Genomic DNA, 18,636 nt, shown 5'->3' on the forward strand with positions numbered 1-18,636 from the left:
TATTGTTCATCCTTAATGTCAATCAATCAAGTCTTCTGTTCTTGCAAAAGGAGCAAGAGATCATCCACTTCTAAAGAATTCGCGGTTCCTTTGTGCGTCATCCTCTGGCAAAAAAAGGTAAGCAATTCTTCAAAAGATTTTAATAGACACAGTCCGCAGGTTAATCGTTGTATCCAAGACTCTAATAAAATTATTTTAGTGGCATTGTTTTTTTTGCAATACCTATGAAGTGTATTGTTGTATTGAAAAAGATATGTTTTCAGTAGCAATACTTTCTTAATGGTAACTGAAAACCCAGGTAAGTACTATGGTTTCACCCCAGAAACGAAAATCAACTCTTCGGTATATACATTGTATAACTTAAACTTCTGAGTTTAGACTCTTAAAAATGTTGTGTTTACTTTTTAATACAATGTTCGTTTAGTGTTTAGTGTTTTTATACTTACATTTTTTACTGCACTTTGTATATTTAAAGCACATCGCTTATTAAATTTAAGCTTTCGGATCTGATTTTATGTATGGGCACTGAAGCAAAAATAAAAATAAATATTTTCCAAAACCCTGTTTTGTAGTTTCCGAGATCTGGACGTTAATAAGGACTAACGGACTTATCGAATTGGCGGTTTTTAAAACCTAAATAACGTTCCTTATTTACTAGATTGTTGTAAGATATTTTTATTCTGAAGTTTTGTATCTTAATTGTTTTTTATTCTTTCGCCTTACAAATATATCTATGCCGATATTTATAGTCATATTTATAATATATATTTGTTTACTATTATGGGAAATGTAGAGCAACATACAAACATTACAAACATTGAAATAATTGAGAGTGCTTTAAGATTCTAAATCAAAGTTTGTATCTTGAACCGGGGCGATTCAAAAAGTTACTTCTAGTTTTTAGATTCAATGACAGTTTGTTCTTAATTTTTGATTTAAGCTACTTCGGATATTTACAAAACACAGTAAATCAAAGATCATTCAGTAATTTATATTCATTGATTAAGACTTGTGTGAAAGTTTTTGAATTTTTCTAACTATATACAATTTCGATTCCTCTTTAATTTCTAAATGGAATTTTCAAGATAGACCTTCGTTTTGACTTGGAGCCAAAACGATATCAAGACATTTTCGATTTGTTTAGCCTAAAAAAGTGAAACAGCGCTTCTGTTTAGACCTAAATCTTTTACTTAATATTTACAGATATGTGCTACGGACAAAGAGCTTAAGAGGCTACGACACTGAATAGAATTACAAGACTCACGCCCAGGCGGCGAATTAGGCTAAGACATATTTACACTGGCTTCGGGCTCGCTTCCTACATGAACTAACTGAGTTGGTAGTACTCCGGCGCAAAGTCGTTGGCCAGGTTGCTCAGGAAGTTGAAGTCCGAGCTGTTCGAGTTCTCCAGTCCACTGATCGCAGCCGTCCCAGACGCAGTGCTCCCATTGTTCCCGAATCCCTGGCCCTGACCCGTTGCGGTCCCATTGAGGGCGAATCCGTGGATGTGCGATGGCGGTGGTCCGACTCCGACTCCGACTCCCACTCCTCCGGGAATTCCCGCGGAATTGTGGTGGGCATGGATGTGGGCATGCGCCTGCGCCGGCACCTGCACGTGGTGATGGGGGTGGAGACCGTGGCCGTGGGTGGCTGGACCTGGGGGCTGCTGACCCGCCTCGTAGTACCCACCACCGCTCCCGGCGCCGCCGAAGTTGTTGTAGCCCTCGCAGTTCTCCATCTGCAGGCCTAGAGCACTGTATGTCTCCCCAGGGCCCAGGTGATGCATGTGCCTGTGCGGGGATAAAATAGTTTAAAGATGAGAACTCGTATTCAGGTCAGCAGAGTTAAAGGTTTCTTATCACATTCATTTTTTATGTGATTTAGAATACCTTACTTAGATATTGGAATATTTTCTCAAACCATTCTGTCGCTAAGGCCAGTTTTATGCATTTGGCATAAATAAGTATATTGTTTATCCTAGTTTAAATAAATATGTATACGTCAGTCATTTTCTGTGTTTTTCAAAAATTATTTAGAAGGGTTTGATGTCCTTAGCCATATACCACCAATTAATGTATAAAGAATGTTTTTATAAAGGGGCCAGAGTAAAGATTTAATATGAAAAAATATTATCATATTAAATATAACAATATTTATCAAAAAATTATTGTTATATTTAAAAAAACAAGGAAGAACGCTACAGTCGAGTACCTCGACTATCAGATACCCGTTACTCAGCTAAAGGGACCAAAGGGAAATGGAGATATGCAAGCAGCAAAGCGAGATTGAAATGCGCCACCTATCGGCGGTAGACAGATTTAAGCGTTATGGGCGTTCGAGTGGGCGTGGCATTTTTTTTTTCAGGGTCAATCGATAGGTATTGACGAGACCAATACAGTTCACTTAAAATTTTGTATCTAGCATGAAAATTGTGGGCGCCACAGGCTTGGGCGGTTTGTGGGCGTTAGAGTGGGCGTGGCATATTTGCGTAACAAACTTGCGCTGCGCACAAGGCTACGGAATCTAAATCTGAGATCCCAATTCTCTATCCTTGATAGTTTGTGGGCGGTTTGTGGGCGTAAAAGTGGACGTGGCAACCTTTTTTTTATCAATCCATATTGATAATCGGTATTGATAAGAACAATACATTTCAGTTAAAATTTGTGCTGCGTAAAAAGGTCAGGAATCTGCACGCCTAATCTCAATAGCCTAGCTCTTATAGTTTCCAAGATCTCAGCGTTCATCCGGATGGACAGACGGACATGGCTAGATCGACTCGGCTAGTGATCCTGATCAAGAATATATATACTTTATGGGGTCGGAAACGCTTCCTTCTGCCTGTTACATACTTTCCGACGAATCTAGTATACCCTTTTACTCTACGAGTAACGGGTATAAAAATTGTCATCGATACGTTATTTTGAAAAATATTCAGCAGCAGCTCTAAAGTATTTGTTGCTCACTAGGCTGAGCTAGCGCCACCTGCGCGGCCAGCTAATGTATTAATGATAGGTAATGGATCGGGTATCGGATAAGTACCACCCAAGTCAAGAACCAGCAGTGTTGGAAAGTGCTGGATCTTGTGGATAGCTAAGACAGAAGCCATGTAAAATGCAAGTAAATATTGTTTTCCACCATTAATTAAATTAATTAATACAATTTACTAACTAACTAACTATGCAATTATAGCACATTCTTGGCTACTCACTGGTGATTGATCGCTGCTTGCTGGTGTGGCTGCTGCTGCTGTTGAAAGACCACCGATTGGTGTTGGTGGGCCTGCGCCTGTTGTTGAAAACTCATGTTGTCGTAGTAGGCGCCGTTGTTGAAGTTACTGGGGCCGTTGACGGGCGCCTCAAAGTCGGCTACGTGGCTTTGGTGGTGCTGCTGTTGTGGGTGGTGCTGCTGGTGGTGCTGCTGCTGGTGGTTCAAGTACGCACTGCCGTTGGTGTCGTTGTAGTTGTAGTAGAACTGGTCGCTCTGCTGCTGCTGACCGCTTTGGTGAAAGTTGGCCGCGTTTGGTTTGGGACTCAGATACTCGCCGTGCAGCGCCTGCTGCTTGTTGTGGGGATTGTGGTGCGGCGAGGCGGCGAATTCGATGTCGTACTTGCCGTAGTAGTCCTGCGGCTGCTGCTGCTGTTGCGGGTGCATCTGCTGCTGCTGCATTTGCTGCTGCTGCTTGGGACTAGGATAGTAGCCTGGAAAGTAGCCGCCAGCTGGGCCAGCGCCACCCCCATTTCCGTTTCCACTTCCACTATTGCTGTCAGATAGAGGCGTGGGCGTGGCAATGGCATTGGCCGCGTTTTGAAAGCGCTTCTTGCCGCCCGCCTTGCTGGCGGGTGCATTTCCGACGGCGGCGGCATCTGAGTCCCGTCGAAAACTGACCAGACTGGGTGTGGAGTTCTCGTAGCCAAAAGGCGAGGCCTTCGACGAGGTGGACACCGCCTCCTTTTTGATGACCTGCAGTTCAGCAATAAAAAGCATACAACATTGTTATCAAATTCACCGGACATGTCAGCCCCATTTACTTCTTTTACTTATGTATTTAGTGTATGTTTCCCATGTCCTAATTACTTTTAAGCCCTAAAAGGTTATGTTTTAAAAAAATCAGCATATTGCTAATTTTATAAGGCACGCCTATTGTATATATGCATATGAAAAAAATCGTTAGAGACATAGTCTTAAAGAATGTTACATATTCAGCGAAAAAAAACAACAAAATATATAGTTAAAAACAAGGGAGAACGCTATAGTCGAGTACCTCGACTATCAGATACCCGTTACTCAGCTTAAGCGACCAAAGGGAAATGGAGATATGGAGATATGCAAGCAGCAAAGCGAGATTTAAATGCGCCACCTACCGGCGGAAGACAGATTTAAGCGTTGTGTGCGTTAGGGTAGGCGTGACAAATTCATTGTTCAATAGAATAAGTTAGCCGCGCACTTTGCTCTCTCTGAGCGCCGGCAGTGCTTTTCTCTTTGCCGCTAAGTTCGGCCGGCAACTATTTACATACACACACATACACGCGTAAAAACATTTCGCACTGTCTGGCTCTGACGTCATAGCTTTTTTTCTTGGGAGGTTTGTGGGCGTTAGAGTGGGCGTAGAAAAATTTTTTTTGGGTCAATCGATAGGTATGGACAAGACTAATACATTTCAGTTAAAATTTTCTATCTAACATCAAAACTGTAGGAGCCACAGTTTTGGGCGGTTTGTGGGCGTTAGAGTGGGCGTGGCACTCTACTGAAACAAACTTGCGCTGCGTAAGAAGCTCAGGAATCTGCTCGAGTTTCCGAGATCTCAGCGTTCATCCGGACAGACGGACAGACGGACAGACGGACAGACGGACATGGCTAGATCGACTCGGCTAGTGATCCTGATCAAGAATATATATACTTTATGGGGTCGGAAACGCTTCCTTCTGCCTGTTACATACTTTCCGACGAATCTAGTATACCCTTTTACTCTACGAGTAACGGGTATAATAATAATATTATTTTAGTTTTTGAAATGAAACGTATAATTGTGTTGGTTATAGGGCAAATTGTTGAATATTAGTGGTTTGTTAATGTTTTAGAGCTCTCTTTCTCTTTAATGGTTCTTCGCACTATGCTTGTTTTTAACCTATACAAATTAATTCAACGCTTAAGCATTTGATTACATTTCGTTATAATTTACAGATCTAAGGAACATCTTATTTTTCCCCAATAGCCTAGGTAGTTTACTCACCTGTCCCTCGTCTTTCTTCTTCACCTTGATGGGGCTGCTCTCCTCGATGTCCTCGTCCAGGCTGACACTAGATGCCACACTGGAGTCGGCGCTGATCACATTCGAGGCGGATACGGTGGTGCTGCCCATCAGGTTCGAGGAGATGCCCGTTTCCAGGGACGAGTTGGGTGTTACTGAAGATTTCGAAATGTTTTAAAGATATTACCAAGTTCTCTATCCAAACTTACGGCTTCCAGCACTCGGATTGTTGTTGGTGGCGCTCGGCGTGTTGTTGTTGTGACCCCGGGAATTGGACGTGGAATCGGGTATATCGTCGGAGGGCAGTTCGCAGCCTTGACACGATTTCTTCGAATTGGAGTCTGCATTTCACAGGAAGGTAAGATAAAAGCAAATCAGTAGGTATAACTGGTGGACGGAGACGAGAACCAAAGTCGGAACTCTCACGCGAGAGGGGTTAGCACGCCGAGGTCCGCCCTGCCTAAAGTCGTTCCGTCCCATCCCAACCTCTGACAATGATTGATAAGCTACACCATCTCTTACTTCTGCGTAAAAGCCTCAAAAACGAAACCATGCAAGACCGAAAAAGTAAAAGTGGAACAACTTGTTGGTAAACTCTAAGGAAGAGTTTAACTCTTGGTACAGTTTTCTTTGGTATCTCAATCCTTTTACAGCACTCGAAAAAAGGAGAGTCTTCATAATTATTTTATGTCATAAGTTTGATGATTCTAAATATAAATCGAAACTTTGGATTGCCTATTGTTCATGGAGCTGGGCGGATAAAAAATACCTTAAAATCATAAATATTAATAGCAGTAATATTATATTGAAGACCAATAGACTTTCCTTAATATTTCGGTTAATAAATGAGTAATTTTCGGCATTTCCCATCCACATCTTATCCTAATGGTACAATAAATGGAATTTGAGCTTTACTTACTACTATCGGACTGATCATCGTCACCTTTGAGGCTATCCTTGTTGTCCTCGTCGTCCGTCTTCGAGAGCGTTTGCCTCTTGTGCTTCATGCGGCGGTTTTGGAACCAAACTTTTACCTGCAACCGAGATGCGATTAGTTCGACTTCCGTCAAGGTGTGTGCAATTAAAAGTGGGAAAATCGAGGGGCGATAACTGCGTTCACCGAGAAATGCTGCCTGGGAGCAATTTGTCAGCGGAATAATGGAATCCTCCTGCCATGTGCGAATGCAGCGGAATAAATTGCATTGCGGAGCACTCACCTGTCGCTCCGTAAGGTCCAGGCTGGCTGCTATTTCGATCCTCCTTGGGCGGCATAAATATTTATTGAAATGGAATTCCTTCTCCAGCTCCAGCAGCTGGGTATTGGTGTACGCGGTGCGGAGTCGTCGGGGCAGGCCGTTTTCTGGAACGAATTCAGCTGCAATTGAGAAATTGCATTTTGTTCGTTTGAGAGACTTGCAGAGTGAATGTGAATTTTTTCGATTTTTCTGTATTAGTTCGTCAAGGGGGCTTCCCTCCAACATGTCCCCGTGTGGGCGTGGCCATGGTACATTCGTTAACATATTGCATTCGCAGTGAGACCCGGGCTTCAAGGATTCTACCATTCTATCTCCGCCCGTAATCAATCTATCAGCTCGTCAGGGGGCATAACTAATTCAGCGAAACTCGCCCAACTAGATAAGAAAACTTTCAGGATTCTCCAGCATATCTGCCAAAAAGTGCAGCTGATGCCGCGCGGTAAGTTCCTCGTCTCGAGCGTTTTTCCATCGCCGCTGAGACGCGACACTCGCAGCTCGAGCGTTAAGTAATTAACAAAAATCTAATCAATCAATCAGTGAGGGAAAGACTGGCCCACAGCAGGGCTCTCGAGTAGTTCGGTTTCCAAACAGAAGCATCAGCCAGCAGCTTCGCTGGAAAATAGCTTCCAGGGGGAGCAGAAAAACTTAATTTGAATAACAAACAGAAAATTATTTTAATTTTTGGACAAAAGAAGCTGTTAATTAAATGGGAAACGGGTTTTGTTCCTAATTTTGCTAAGGCGGGACTAATCTATACGAGAGTACTTTTAGCAGTATTAAACAGTTCCTTTAAACTACTGAGAGACTCTGAGACAGGATTTTAAGAGACCAAATAATCATACATTTTTAGTTTCATACTTTTAGTACTAATACTCAGTTCTAAAGTTGTATTCATCAAAATAAAAATGTAGTTCCTTTTTTAAACGAAAACGCATTGTCATTTCCGTACAAAAACTTTTAAGTCAAATGAATTCGTAAAAATTCGTTTATTTAGCTTAAACAAAAAGTACCTACCATTTGAATTTAACATTTAGATCTAAGGAACATTATTATTATAATTATATAGACATAAATATATCAAAATTCTTATAAAAAGAAACTTAGGTCAAATATTTGATGCTTCAAAAATTCAAGAGGTTTCAAACTTTGATTTAATAATCTTCAACTATCAACTTTCAATTGACAATCTTGGAACGAACTACTCTGTTTTTAAGTTTTTTGATTATTTTACGTAAAGTACAAAACTTAAGAAGTGGCATTCTTTGATTAAATAATATCAAACTTATTAACACCGTTGTTAGGAAGTTCTCTGTAATTTTTTATTTTACCGACTATTCATTTCAAAAATCAAAACTACTTAAATCACCTTTGTGATTTTGCCAAACCTGACTTCTAATGATAGAGATCAGCAAAGTTGTTTCTGCTCCAACGGCCTGGGACATAAACTCAACGAAAATAAATTTCCCCAAATAAAAATCGCATTGGGTAGTAAAGAAATGCGCATATCATTTTAGGAAACTGAACACTTCGCTACCTTTTTGCCCGCCGTCGAACTTCTGCCACCTTATTTGCATTGATGCGATTGCAAAATATTTTTGTATTTTTTCGCCACTTTGCCTTTTGGCAACAAGCACGGCATTTCCAGCTGAACGAGCTGCGTAAACAGAGTCTCAATAGCGGAAAATGGCGAAAGGAAAAGGATCCTGGAGCAGGAGGAGGACGAGGGCAGGACGAGGAGCCAGACATAGACACTGATTGAATTACAGATGCGAGCCCGAGCCCGAGTTCCTTCATCAATACTCGCAGAGCGGATGCCATAAACACCACCTGGTGGGGCACACACACCGCACAGAGAGAAAATTCCAGGAGGAGGGCCGTTTCCCATTCCCCATCTCCACTTTCCCAGACCCAAGTCGCATGTACTTGTGCGAAAAGTGCCCAGATACAGATACGGAATGAAAGCATAAATTTCGCACAAAAGTTGCACCCGAAAACTGTTTACGAGCAGCCAACGGCAGCCAACGAAAACTGAAAAGTAAAGTGCACAAAAGCAGAAAATATGATTTCCTTTTTGGCGACGACGAGCAAAAAGATAATTTTCTAAACCCGAATCGGAGGGCGGCGGCGGAGGGAGAGGGCGTGGCAGTGCCAGAGGGGCGGTGGGCGGAAGGCAGCCAAGTTGAGTGCAATTTCTGCAGCCCGGTCAAAATGGAATCCAGCCATCCAACCAACCAGCCAACCAACCATCCACCCAACTCCCCAAATGACAGCTGGCTGGTTTTGGCCCTTTCTAGGTGGCTTGGAAATTACAAAATGAATTTTGTTTTGTCACGGCCAGAGGGGGGACTGGGGAGACATTGGAAATGTCATCAGCATGGATGAAATGCCGGAAAAGTCAGAATGGAAACTTATCAGCAAACTACGGCCGAAGGATACTTTGCAGCTGCCTTTGGATTAGGTTGTACTAGAAATGACATTCGACGGTGGGAGTAGGAGTGGGTGGGAAATAAAGCCTTACGTTTAATACTCGCAATCATCACTTGGTTATTATTTGCTCGTAAATCTCCGCTTTGGTCTGCAAATAAAATTAATTTCTATGGCCAGGCAGACGGAAAGGAAACACTCCTGATGATTTACAGCCCCTGGCATACACTTATTAACTGCTTCAACAGCATCATTTACATGTTAACACTTAAACGCACTCGTTGTCCACCAACAGGACCTTTCTTTCGCCACCTCTCCTGCTGAAGGACAGGATTTATGTTTATATTTGGGGCTGAACTTAGCCCACAAAAAACACAAGTAGCCAGGGCAGAAAAGAGTTTGGTCAGAAGCGGAACATTTAACGCATTTGCCGCTCTTTTGGGCTGAAATTAAAATGAGCGTACATTTTGCAACAATTGCACAAATGGTCAAAGGTGGCCAGTACTCTCTTGTTTTTTGCTTAAAACGCATATTATAATCAGTGCACGCAGATAAATATATGATATATCCAATTCAGATATCAGATACAAATTTTCATATTTAATGTGAACAAAAATGCAAATATCCTACGTTTCAAGAGGCAAGAATAAAGTTATTAAGAATACCTATGTATCAAAAAGATTCAAAAGTTTTATTATTTCGTAGATTTTTATTTATGACTTAAAGACATTACAGATTTTTAAGGTTACATTACAGGTTTTTAAGAAGAATTAAATATGATTACCTGATGTACCAAAGTTGGTCGCTTTAATTAAATATCTTCGTAAGCAAATCTGCCTTGTCGGTAATGGTTCCTTTCAGTGTACTCGTACCCACCTTACCATCTAAATCATCAGCTCCCCACTCACATGCCAGGGAATTTCCAGAATGAATTCTACACTCGTGGCTGTTTGCCTAGCGCTAACTACTCGTGAATACTTACGTAAGTAGCTGGGGAGGGGCGGCATTTTTTGGGCTCGACCACTTGCACATGACCGCAGTCCATAAGGATGCACATTAAGGACATTTGTGGCCGGTCAACAAGGTGTACCCGGACCAGAGCCCAAGCCCAAGCCCCAAAACAACCCGAACTCGAACCCGGACTGACCAAAGGTGGCCACTGGCAAAAAATGACCTCAATTTATCTTGTAGGTTTCGGTCGGTCTAGCCGGGTATGGGGAACTTTGCCTTGACTTGGCCTTAAATTACGTGAGCACTCTGCGGTTGAGCGACAACGAGTTGGCTGAAACTTTAAAGGCCAGGCGACGAGCTCAAGTATCTGCAAGTACCGAGGCGAATTCAATCGAAAATGGGGAGCCACAATAAAAACTGGGAGACAATGGCGAGGCGGCTCAGTAGCTGAAAACGCCAAATGCTGATGCGCGATGCAGTAGAAATTCTCATTCGGCGGCACAAAAAGATACAGATACGGTCGGAGCAACAAATGCTGGATGTGAATGTGGATGTGGATGTCTTTTTGTTGCCCCTGGTGTGGGCCGACGAATGCGCAAAGAGCAGAACCATTAATCATTCCGGCCAAAGGAAGACAACAGCCAACAGACATCTGACGACGACGTCGTCTTTGGAGCAATGGAAAAAGTCAATTTCTCATGAAAACATTTTGTATCTGCATCCACTTGATATGCATCCAAACTAAACCAGCTCAGGCCAACTAAAAACCAAGCTCCGCATGGCCATATATATTTTATTGCTCAAGATTCAGCTGAAATGTATAAGGGAAGTAAAGACCAAGTTGAGTGTCTTCAATCATTTAATTGTGGGACTGATTGACAGTTATGCGAAAAGTATAACAACACCCTGAATGGCTGGGTCCTTTCCTCGGGATTAGTTTTAATTAGCGGGCAGGAAAAGGGTTGAAGGGTGGGTGGTCGTGGTCGGAGATCAGACCTCAGAGGTCCCAAGCCAAACCGAGCAATGGTGGCCAGACAAACATTTCCGCTTTCTTTTCACTTTGCCCAACTTTACTTTAATGCCATTACCACCACCGACCGAAGCTGCCACAGTCGAAAGATAAATTAGAGAAATATATTTAATGACTTTTCATGACCAGCAAATGTCAACAATACGAAACATTTACACAAACAGGGAAAACAAATTCAACGAAACTAAACCCTCAGGATTGTTGATCAGGACAGAAGGAGAATGGAGAGGTCGGTGTTTTGCCTGCTGGAGGTGTGAAAATTGTTGATTAATGTTTCAATATTTTAGGAAAATATCTATACCAAATAGGAGGAAGGATAGGTCAGAGTTCAATCCATTCCAAACGTTTACTCGTTATTAGACATTAAAATATAATTGGAATACATTTTTGTACCTTAACTAACATGACCCAACAAATTAATTAAAGATTCATACTTCAAAATGTAAATTACTAGCATTGCTAATTGTAATTATGATAGTGTATTTTACATGTTTATACATGTGTTAATTTTTACTAGATCATTTTACCACCGATATTTCGTAAACTTGTTGATTTAACTAAAAAATATATTATTAGGACACTCAACTTTTAAATTTTCCCTTGTATATATGTACGATCTTTAAACTTTTTTTGGACTTTACTAACGCGTGTTTATTTTTCTCCTCTCTTTTTAGTCTTATCAAAAAGTCATTAGGCTATGAAAGCTAGCAACAGAAAATTGAAATTGAAAACAATGATAAAAATTGTCAGTCTTTTTAAAATGTTTCATTTTCGTTTGAGTTTTTCCCTCAATGATTTATCCAGATTTTCTCGGCATTTATACATTTCAAAATGAATTGACATAGATGAAAGATGGCACCATGGGAAAAGGGAGTTAGCTAAATACTTTAAAGCGTTTCAAATTGAAAAACTTTCAATATGGCCCAGCAGTTTGTAAATATTTACGATATTTGTGTTATATATTGTGGTCTTTGAACACAAAAGCCCATGTGTTGGCTGGGGATGGACGAGGAGCAGGGTGAAGCTGAAAAAAAGAAAAGATTTTTCCCGGTTGCCATGGAAAAATGAAAGCTGTTTTGTAAAAACTTTGCCCAACGCTTAAGCCAGGTTTCCACTCCCGCTGGCTGTCATTTTGGCCTGGTGCGTTGCTCTGCTCCTGCTCCTTCTGTCACATCGTCCTGCGGGCTCAAAATATGAAATCCATCAGGGATGCTAAGAGCTGTCAATCAAAATCAGCGAGGGAAACTTTTTCCAGCTCTCCTTCTCTCTCACTCATGGGGTAAATTTACATTCCCGAGGGGTGGAGGGTGCTGCGGGTGGGGTGGATTATGTTTTTGCATGTCTGCCAGATTGAAAGCGAATTAAAAATGGGAGCGGAAAAAAACTGCTTAAAGCCTCATCGCAGTCAATGGAAAATTAATGTCGATTTAAGAGCTCGCCCCGTCGGAAATTGATTTTCGTAAATACCAAAACTAAACCAAGGCTCGACTCGAATGCGATTACACTGGAAGCCGCCTCTTCATGTGCTGACAATACTTAGTTCCAGCCGATCTGATGTGGGATTCCCGAACAGAAGTCCGCACAATGGCCCCTGGAAAGCTCTTCGGTATTCGCAAACAATGGACAAGAAAGCGTGCCGCCTGCGAGCCGTGGAAACGAGAATGATTAGTCCCCTCGGTCTCAGTTGCATGAAAAATTATTTAACGAGTAAATTGTAAGACCCCGCCTCACACTCCCCTGCGGACCGGACAAAGACAAATACCAGAGCTGAAGGCCAAAAATCAGCTTACGATCGTTTGAGGTCTGACACCTCCTGGAGCCAACTGCCAACCCAGATTCACTTCGCCATGAATGACGTTAGAGATGGGTGAGTGATTAGACATTTTCTATGCGCTTTTGAGGGGCTCACGCACCATGAATGGGTGAATGAAATGGAGTTACTAGATGGAAACATGGTAATTCCGGAAGGTGTTCTATTGAAAGATCCTACTTAACGTTCCTTGAAGTTAGACTATAACAATTTGGTCTTTGAATCATCAAATTTTCTTACTTGTTTAGATGACGAATAAATTATTTTGTAAACACTTCTTTTGCCGAAGACTAATTAGAATTTATCTTTTGGAACAAGTATTTAATTTAAAGTAAAGTAACTTGTTTTATAATGATCATCAGCAATGTTTTAAAATGGCAGACATATTCTTATTTGTACGTTCATATTTAGATAATAATTAATTAAAATTATTTTGTTACATAATGGGAGTGCTTCTTTTAATGCCATTTTAGGTATCTAAAAGTATGCAACAGTATTCCTAAAGCGAAGAAAAAAGAATATCCTTTTTCACATCACACTTTTAGACACCTTAAGATATATTTATAATGACTTTAAAAAGCTAGTGATTTGTGTTGTGTTATGTATTTAATTAGTAAAATTACAAACGCTTTAATAAGGATTTCGAACTCAGAGCTTGGAGATAGATTTTATTTACAATTTAGCTAGGCTTGGGGATCTAAATTCATATTGGGGGTCTTAAATATGCCCGACACGCTGTCACCTCTAACGACAATTGCAGAGCAAGAGGTAGCAGAAGCCCCTTTAGCAATGGCCGACTTCTCGACGAAATATTCCCTGGTTTCCTTATGATTAATCAATATTTTGTTTGAGTTGCAACAAAAGCGTCGCGTTGCCAAGAGCCAAGTGGCAGTACCGACGGCTGAGACAGGGGCTGCATGGCTGAATGACTGAGTGGCTGAATATCTGAGCGACTGAAAGACTGACTGACGATGTCGCTGGCATTTCTTTTCGGCTGCCGCGTTTGACAGATCAACGTGTGCTGACAGCTTTTGTGTACGATCTTCTTCCACTTTTGTGGCTGTATTTGCTGTTGAGCAACGACTGAGCATAATTAATGATGCGCGGCTTTGGGCGCTTTTGAATTTGGCGCTGGCAATGGGGATCCATTGTTCGATCGCATTGGCTTCACGCCACTCGGACCATCGGATTATTTAGGAATACAGTGTGAACGTGTGTTCGATCGCGATCTCAGCTCAACCGAACGAAGTTCTGGCCTTTGATTGATCTGGCTACTGTTCATTTTCACGGTTTATTGCTGATGAGTTATTGAAAATCGAAACCAAAACAAAATTCACAGTAGTCGGGTAATAATTGGCTTTACTCGGGGGTGATGATCTTCGAAAGGGGGCATAACATGAAAGTGGGTGATGAATACTGAAACAGGAATCGATTTTAGTTTGTAAAAATTCCAATATTTTTTTAAATATATTTACTTAAAGCCTAACCATTTTGGAAAACACATATTGGGCCTACTACATTTTAACAGGTTTCATAATGAGGATGATCTATGATACTATGTAAAATAAATATTAAACGTATACAGATAACTACACTAATTGCAATAATTGTGTGTTCCAACTGGGAAAGCGCAACATTAACAAATATTTTCATTCATCGTAAACGTTTTAATCTTTACAGCCAGGAGAAGCATTCTGTGATTTCTTTTCCGCTCGATTTGAGTCACATCTAAATGCAAGTAATTCCGGCTCCTGGGCTCCACCCCCTTCTCGAATCTGATTCCCAAGCGGGCGGATAAGGAAACCGCCGACTCACGGCTGGTCAGCCACCAGAAAACCGGAGACGCTGGAGGAAATTGCCGCGTCCCTGGCAGGAAAACCCGACCTGTGGTCAGGCCGACTCAGCGCCTCGGGGCGCAAATGGAAAACTTGCGGATTCAAATAAATAATATAAATACGGATTGGGGGAGTGCGAGTGACTGGAAAAAGCGCAAGAGCCCGAGATGAAACTCTGCTTGAAACAACGAAATAATGCCTCATTTTTCCTTATCGCCGCAATAAAGCTGAATAAACGCTTCATTTCCATTTGTCTCGCAAGTGAATCGCCCTTAGCCAACTTCAGAGTGGCCGCGTCACTTCGTGGGAAGGGGGCTCATCTGGGAGGGTTTGGGGATTGGGGTTCCAAGATCTGCGGACTTCTGGCCACCCAGTCGGCTGGCCACATCTCAAGGTACATTTTACTGGGGAGCTGAAGGAAAAACATTTCTGAAAAAAACAAAATAAAATAAAAACCGTTTACACGCCAAGCTCAACTCGCATTTTTTTGCGATTTTCCTGTTCTTGGTTCTCTCCTCCATCATCGTCGCTTCTTTTTCCACTTCTTGAAGCGGCATTTTTATCTCTTCGCAAGTTTTGCTTATTTTAAACACGAACAGCAACAACAGCTCTCAGAGTAACAACAACAACCGGCGGCAAAAAACTATATTCATTGTGAAAAAAATTGGAAAAAGAGAAAAAGCAAAAGTCACTTCCGGCATGCCAGAGGAAAACGCGAAAAGTCTGCGAGTGTAGTGGAAAAGAGGAATAGAGACCGAGAATAAGATGGACAACCTTATAGCTGAGTTGGGGGTAATAGCTGGTGGCCACAACTTGAGGAATTTCCTTCATCCAATTAGATTAAAAGTACGAAAGAACGCGATATGATATTATGTCTTGGGAACCTTGTTCAAAGTACATAATATCCAGATTATCTACAAATATATAAAATGATATTTTACAGATATCTCTGATGTTTTTTTAACACAGTGCAACATATATGTGTTGTATAAACAATACATTTTTCGAATGAAAGTACGAATAATCCCAAGCTAAATATTATTTTTAATTAATCAAAAGAAAAAATAAACAATTCACTTTTCATTAGAAATACCTTTCTAAGGCCGAGTAATAAAATGTAGCTCAGTTACATCGATTGAGACTATAATAAAGGCAATGTTCAATAGATATACAAATTATATATTTTATGACTTCAATTTATCTTAACTATTTCTCATAATAAACGTCTAGACGATCTTTATATAACAGCTTCAAGATTTACTAAATACTTCCTAGTTTTTCATTTCTAACTTCCATTCTCATTTTAATCGCTTCTCACCAATAAACTTTCAACACAGACCACTTAATGCATAGAAAGAACAACAACAGAAAACTATTTAAAAATGCTATAAATCTTTGCTCGATAAAATGGCCGAACAACTTTGTTGCCGGCTAACACAAATTGGCTAATTGGCAATGGCCGAGCAACTTGTACCCTTACGGCTTCTGAGCATATTTCACTTTTAATTACTCGTCACATACTATGAATAGGTATTTAGAATAATGATACACTTGTGGAAATGCTCTAAATTCATTGAGAATTAATATTAGTATTCTATGTTTTGTAATATACAAAATTATCTAATAAAATACAAATTTTAGAGTATGTTTTTCGGCTCCATCAACTTCAGCTAAGCCTGCTTTCTTTAGTTTTAACCTGTCGTGTTGGCCAATCAACAAGTTTAAGTTTCTGTTCAGCATAGCTGTTGCCACTGAACGCACAGGCTTTCTGGCCTGTCGCAAATGCAAATTAATTAACGGCTCCGACGGCAGTGGCTTTAATTGCCGGTGCGCACCATGTCGGCCCCGACAACATGGCGTATGCGTGATGCCACTGCTGATAATTGAATTTCAACGGTGTTCGCATGAGTTCAACTTCAACTCGTCGAGTTGCAGCTGCGGATTGGAGCCGGGATTCTGGTGGAGCTGGTGGTGGTGTAGCCTTCAATTTGCCACAAGCGCCGCCTTTTCGAAATGAGTTATGGGCAATGAGCAAGTTGGAACCCAGTGCCAGTAAAAATACACACAATTTTCTCCTAGGACTCTTAAAACAAATTTTAAAAAAAACTGAAAAACAACCAACTGGAATTCCCTTAAGTCAGAACCATTTTCTATTATTCTCAAGAACTCCTGAGGCCTAAATCTTAAATAATATGATCGAAAAATGATATTGTGTATATCAAAGATAAATATAATAAATAGCAATCCCTTATACTCGTAAAATAAATTTAAAATAGGAAAAGTCGAATAAGTCTCTGCATTTTCGATCCCGTTAGCAAACGTCTTCCTAGCAAATGGATGATTTTGTTTTAAGTGCTCTGAGTGAATTTGTCCCCTAAAATATGTTTTTCTTGTAGATGTTCCCGCTGTTGTTCAGGTTGTTCTTGTGGATGTTGCTGCTGCTGTTCGGTTGGCTTGCTCTTTGCTGTTTCCCCGGCCGATATTAACCCTCGAGTCAAAGTCTCGGGACATAAATCATTTAAATCACTAAAACATGCAACTGCCTGCCATTCGCCTCCTTGAACCGCTCGAGGTCCTTATTCTATGGCAAAGACATTAAATAAATCGCCTGCTGCCAAATGTTTCACATACGAATTTGCCTAAGCAACTCGCTTTTTGCCAAAGTTTAGCATTTTGTCTTGCCACCCGTCAAAGTTTTCCGCCCCCTGCGTTTCGGGGGTTTTCCGACCCCCATTTTCCAGGTCTTACGTGGGTCGTGTCAGATGCATGTGTAGCTCGGCCGGGGCATTCCACACAGGTGGCGACATATGCTAAATGTCACATAGTTCCTCGGGCCGCACGTAAACGTATGTACTTACGCATGCATGATATACGGACACATTTATTTGGCTTATTTATGCATGGCCTGGACACACAAACATATATCGTTCGGCGGGGTGTAAGTCAATTGAGCCGGGCCATATTTCATGCAGTTGCTGCGAATTGATGAAACGATTATGGCCTGATTGGAAACGATTATCTGTGTTTCCTCTGGGGGGCCAATGCAAGTGGGCAGATTGCATCACTTCTCATTAGGACATTCCAGTCATTTTTATTGGTTTTTTGTTTAAGTGTAAAAGCTAGTTATTATTATTAAATGAAAATTTAATTTTCAAGGAATTTATTTGTGAAATTTGAGAATTAAGTTTAATCAACAAACACGTTTTATAGTTAGAATAACAATAATATACCCATATTGTGACACTTGTTAAACGATTCCTAGACATAGCGTACATGACAATTCTTGATTTTCGACTAAATTACTGGATTAAGACATCTGGGCAACCTAGCCGAAAGGATAAAGCTTAAAAACATCTCATAAATTTATATATTAAACGAAACATACATGCCTATGTTTAAAAAAAAAATCAAGTAAGTTGGTCTAACTTAAGGAAAATTGTAAAGGGCCTTATTCGAAAGTGGGTAAAAAATTTTTATTTTCCAATATTTTTCTTCTATAATAACGTACAATAATAAAATAAGCAGGGCAGGTGAGTTTTGAAGCCATGAAGTGTAGGTACTCATTTGTTAGCATTTTGCGGATAAAATGGTTCCCAATAGAATTACCAAAATCATTTCAAACGCAGGGAAAATCCGCTCATCTGAAACATGTGTCTGTCAATGCCATCGATTCCATCCTAAGGGTAGAAATATGGAACAAAGGTGGAAAAAAGCGGATCCGAAAATGTTAGCCTGCTCAGTGCAGTGGATGCGAAGGATGCGCATTGCCTTAATTGAAACCGTTTAAATTGCAATTAATCACCCGGCGGCGAGGATGGCACGAATGTTGCACAGTTGTTGCCGAGTGGCGCAGCCAGTCCCCGCGGGGGTGGGGCGGGGGATAAGCCCCGCTGAGGGGATGAGGTGATTGGGAGGGGGATGTGGGGCCTTCGCCTGAATTACTGTCACCGCAGTGACTAATTTTTATCCTTTTTGCCCGCCAGGAGCTGATTCTTTGTTTTAATTTGCAGCGAATTAAGAAGCCACTGGAGTAGAAGTTGCGGTAACTGTTTAATCGCTTTCGATATGCAGATTTAAGTTTG

The 18,636-nt window shown here is 41.0% G+C and overlaps 1 protein-coding gene across 2 annotated transcripts in view; it reads right to left on the reverse strand.

Annotated features, from left to right (window-relative positions):
• Positions 1-729: 729 nt before the first annotated feature.
• Positions 730-18,636, reverse strand: part of LOC119560030 (homeotic protein proboscipedia) — a 37,301-nt gene continuing 19,394 nt past the window's right edge. The window contains exons 4-9 of one of the 2 annotated variants that reach the window (XM_037873326.1): positions 6,466-6,608; positions 6,168-6,282; positions 5,458-5,589; positions 5,231-5,403; positions 3,209-3,960; positions 730-1,790 (exon numbers count right to left, since the gene is read on the reverse strand). In XM_037873326.1, the coding sequence (XP_037729254.1) occupies positions 1,328-1,790; positions 3,209-3,960; positions 5,231-5,403; positions 5,458-5,589; positions 6,168-6,282; positions 6,466-6,608 (1,778 nt within the window). In that variant the 3' untranslated portion in view covers positions 730-1,327. Of the gene's footprint in view, positions 1,791-3,208; positions 3,961-5,230; positions 5,404-5,457; positions 5,590-6,167; positions 6,283-6,465; positions 6,624-18,636 lie in introns of both variants that reach the window. The other variant, XM_037873325.1, reaches the window with a different exon arrangement.

Source organism: Drosophila subpulchrella, unplaced genomic scaffold, assembly GCF_014743375.2.
Source record: "Drosophila subpulchrella strain 33 F10 #4 breed RU33 unplaced genomic scaffold, RU_Dsub_v1.1 Primary Assembly Seq354, whole genome shotgun sequence".
Lineage (NCBI taxonomy): Eukaryota > Metazoa > Arthropoda > Insecta > Diptera > Drosophilidae > Drosophila > Drosophila subpulchrella.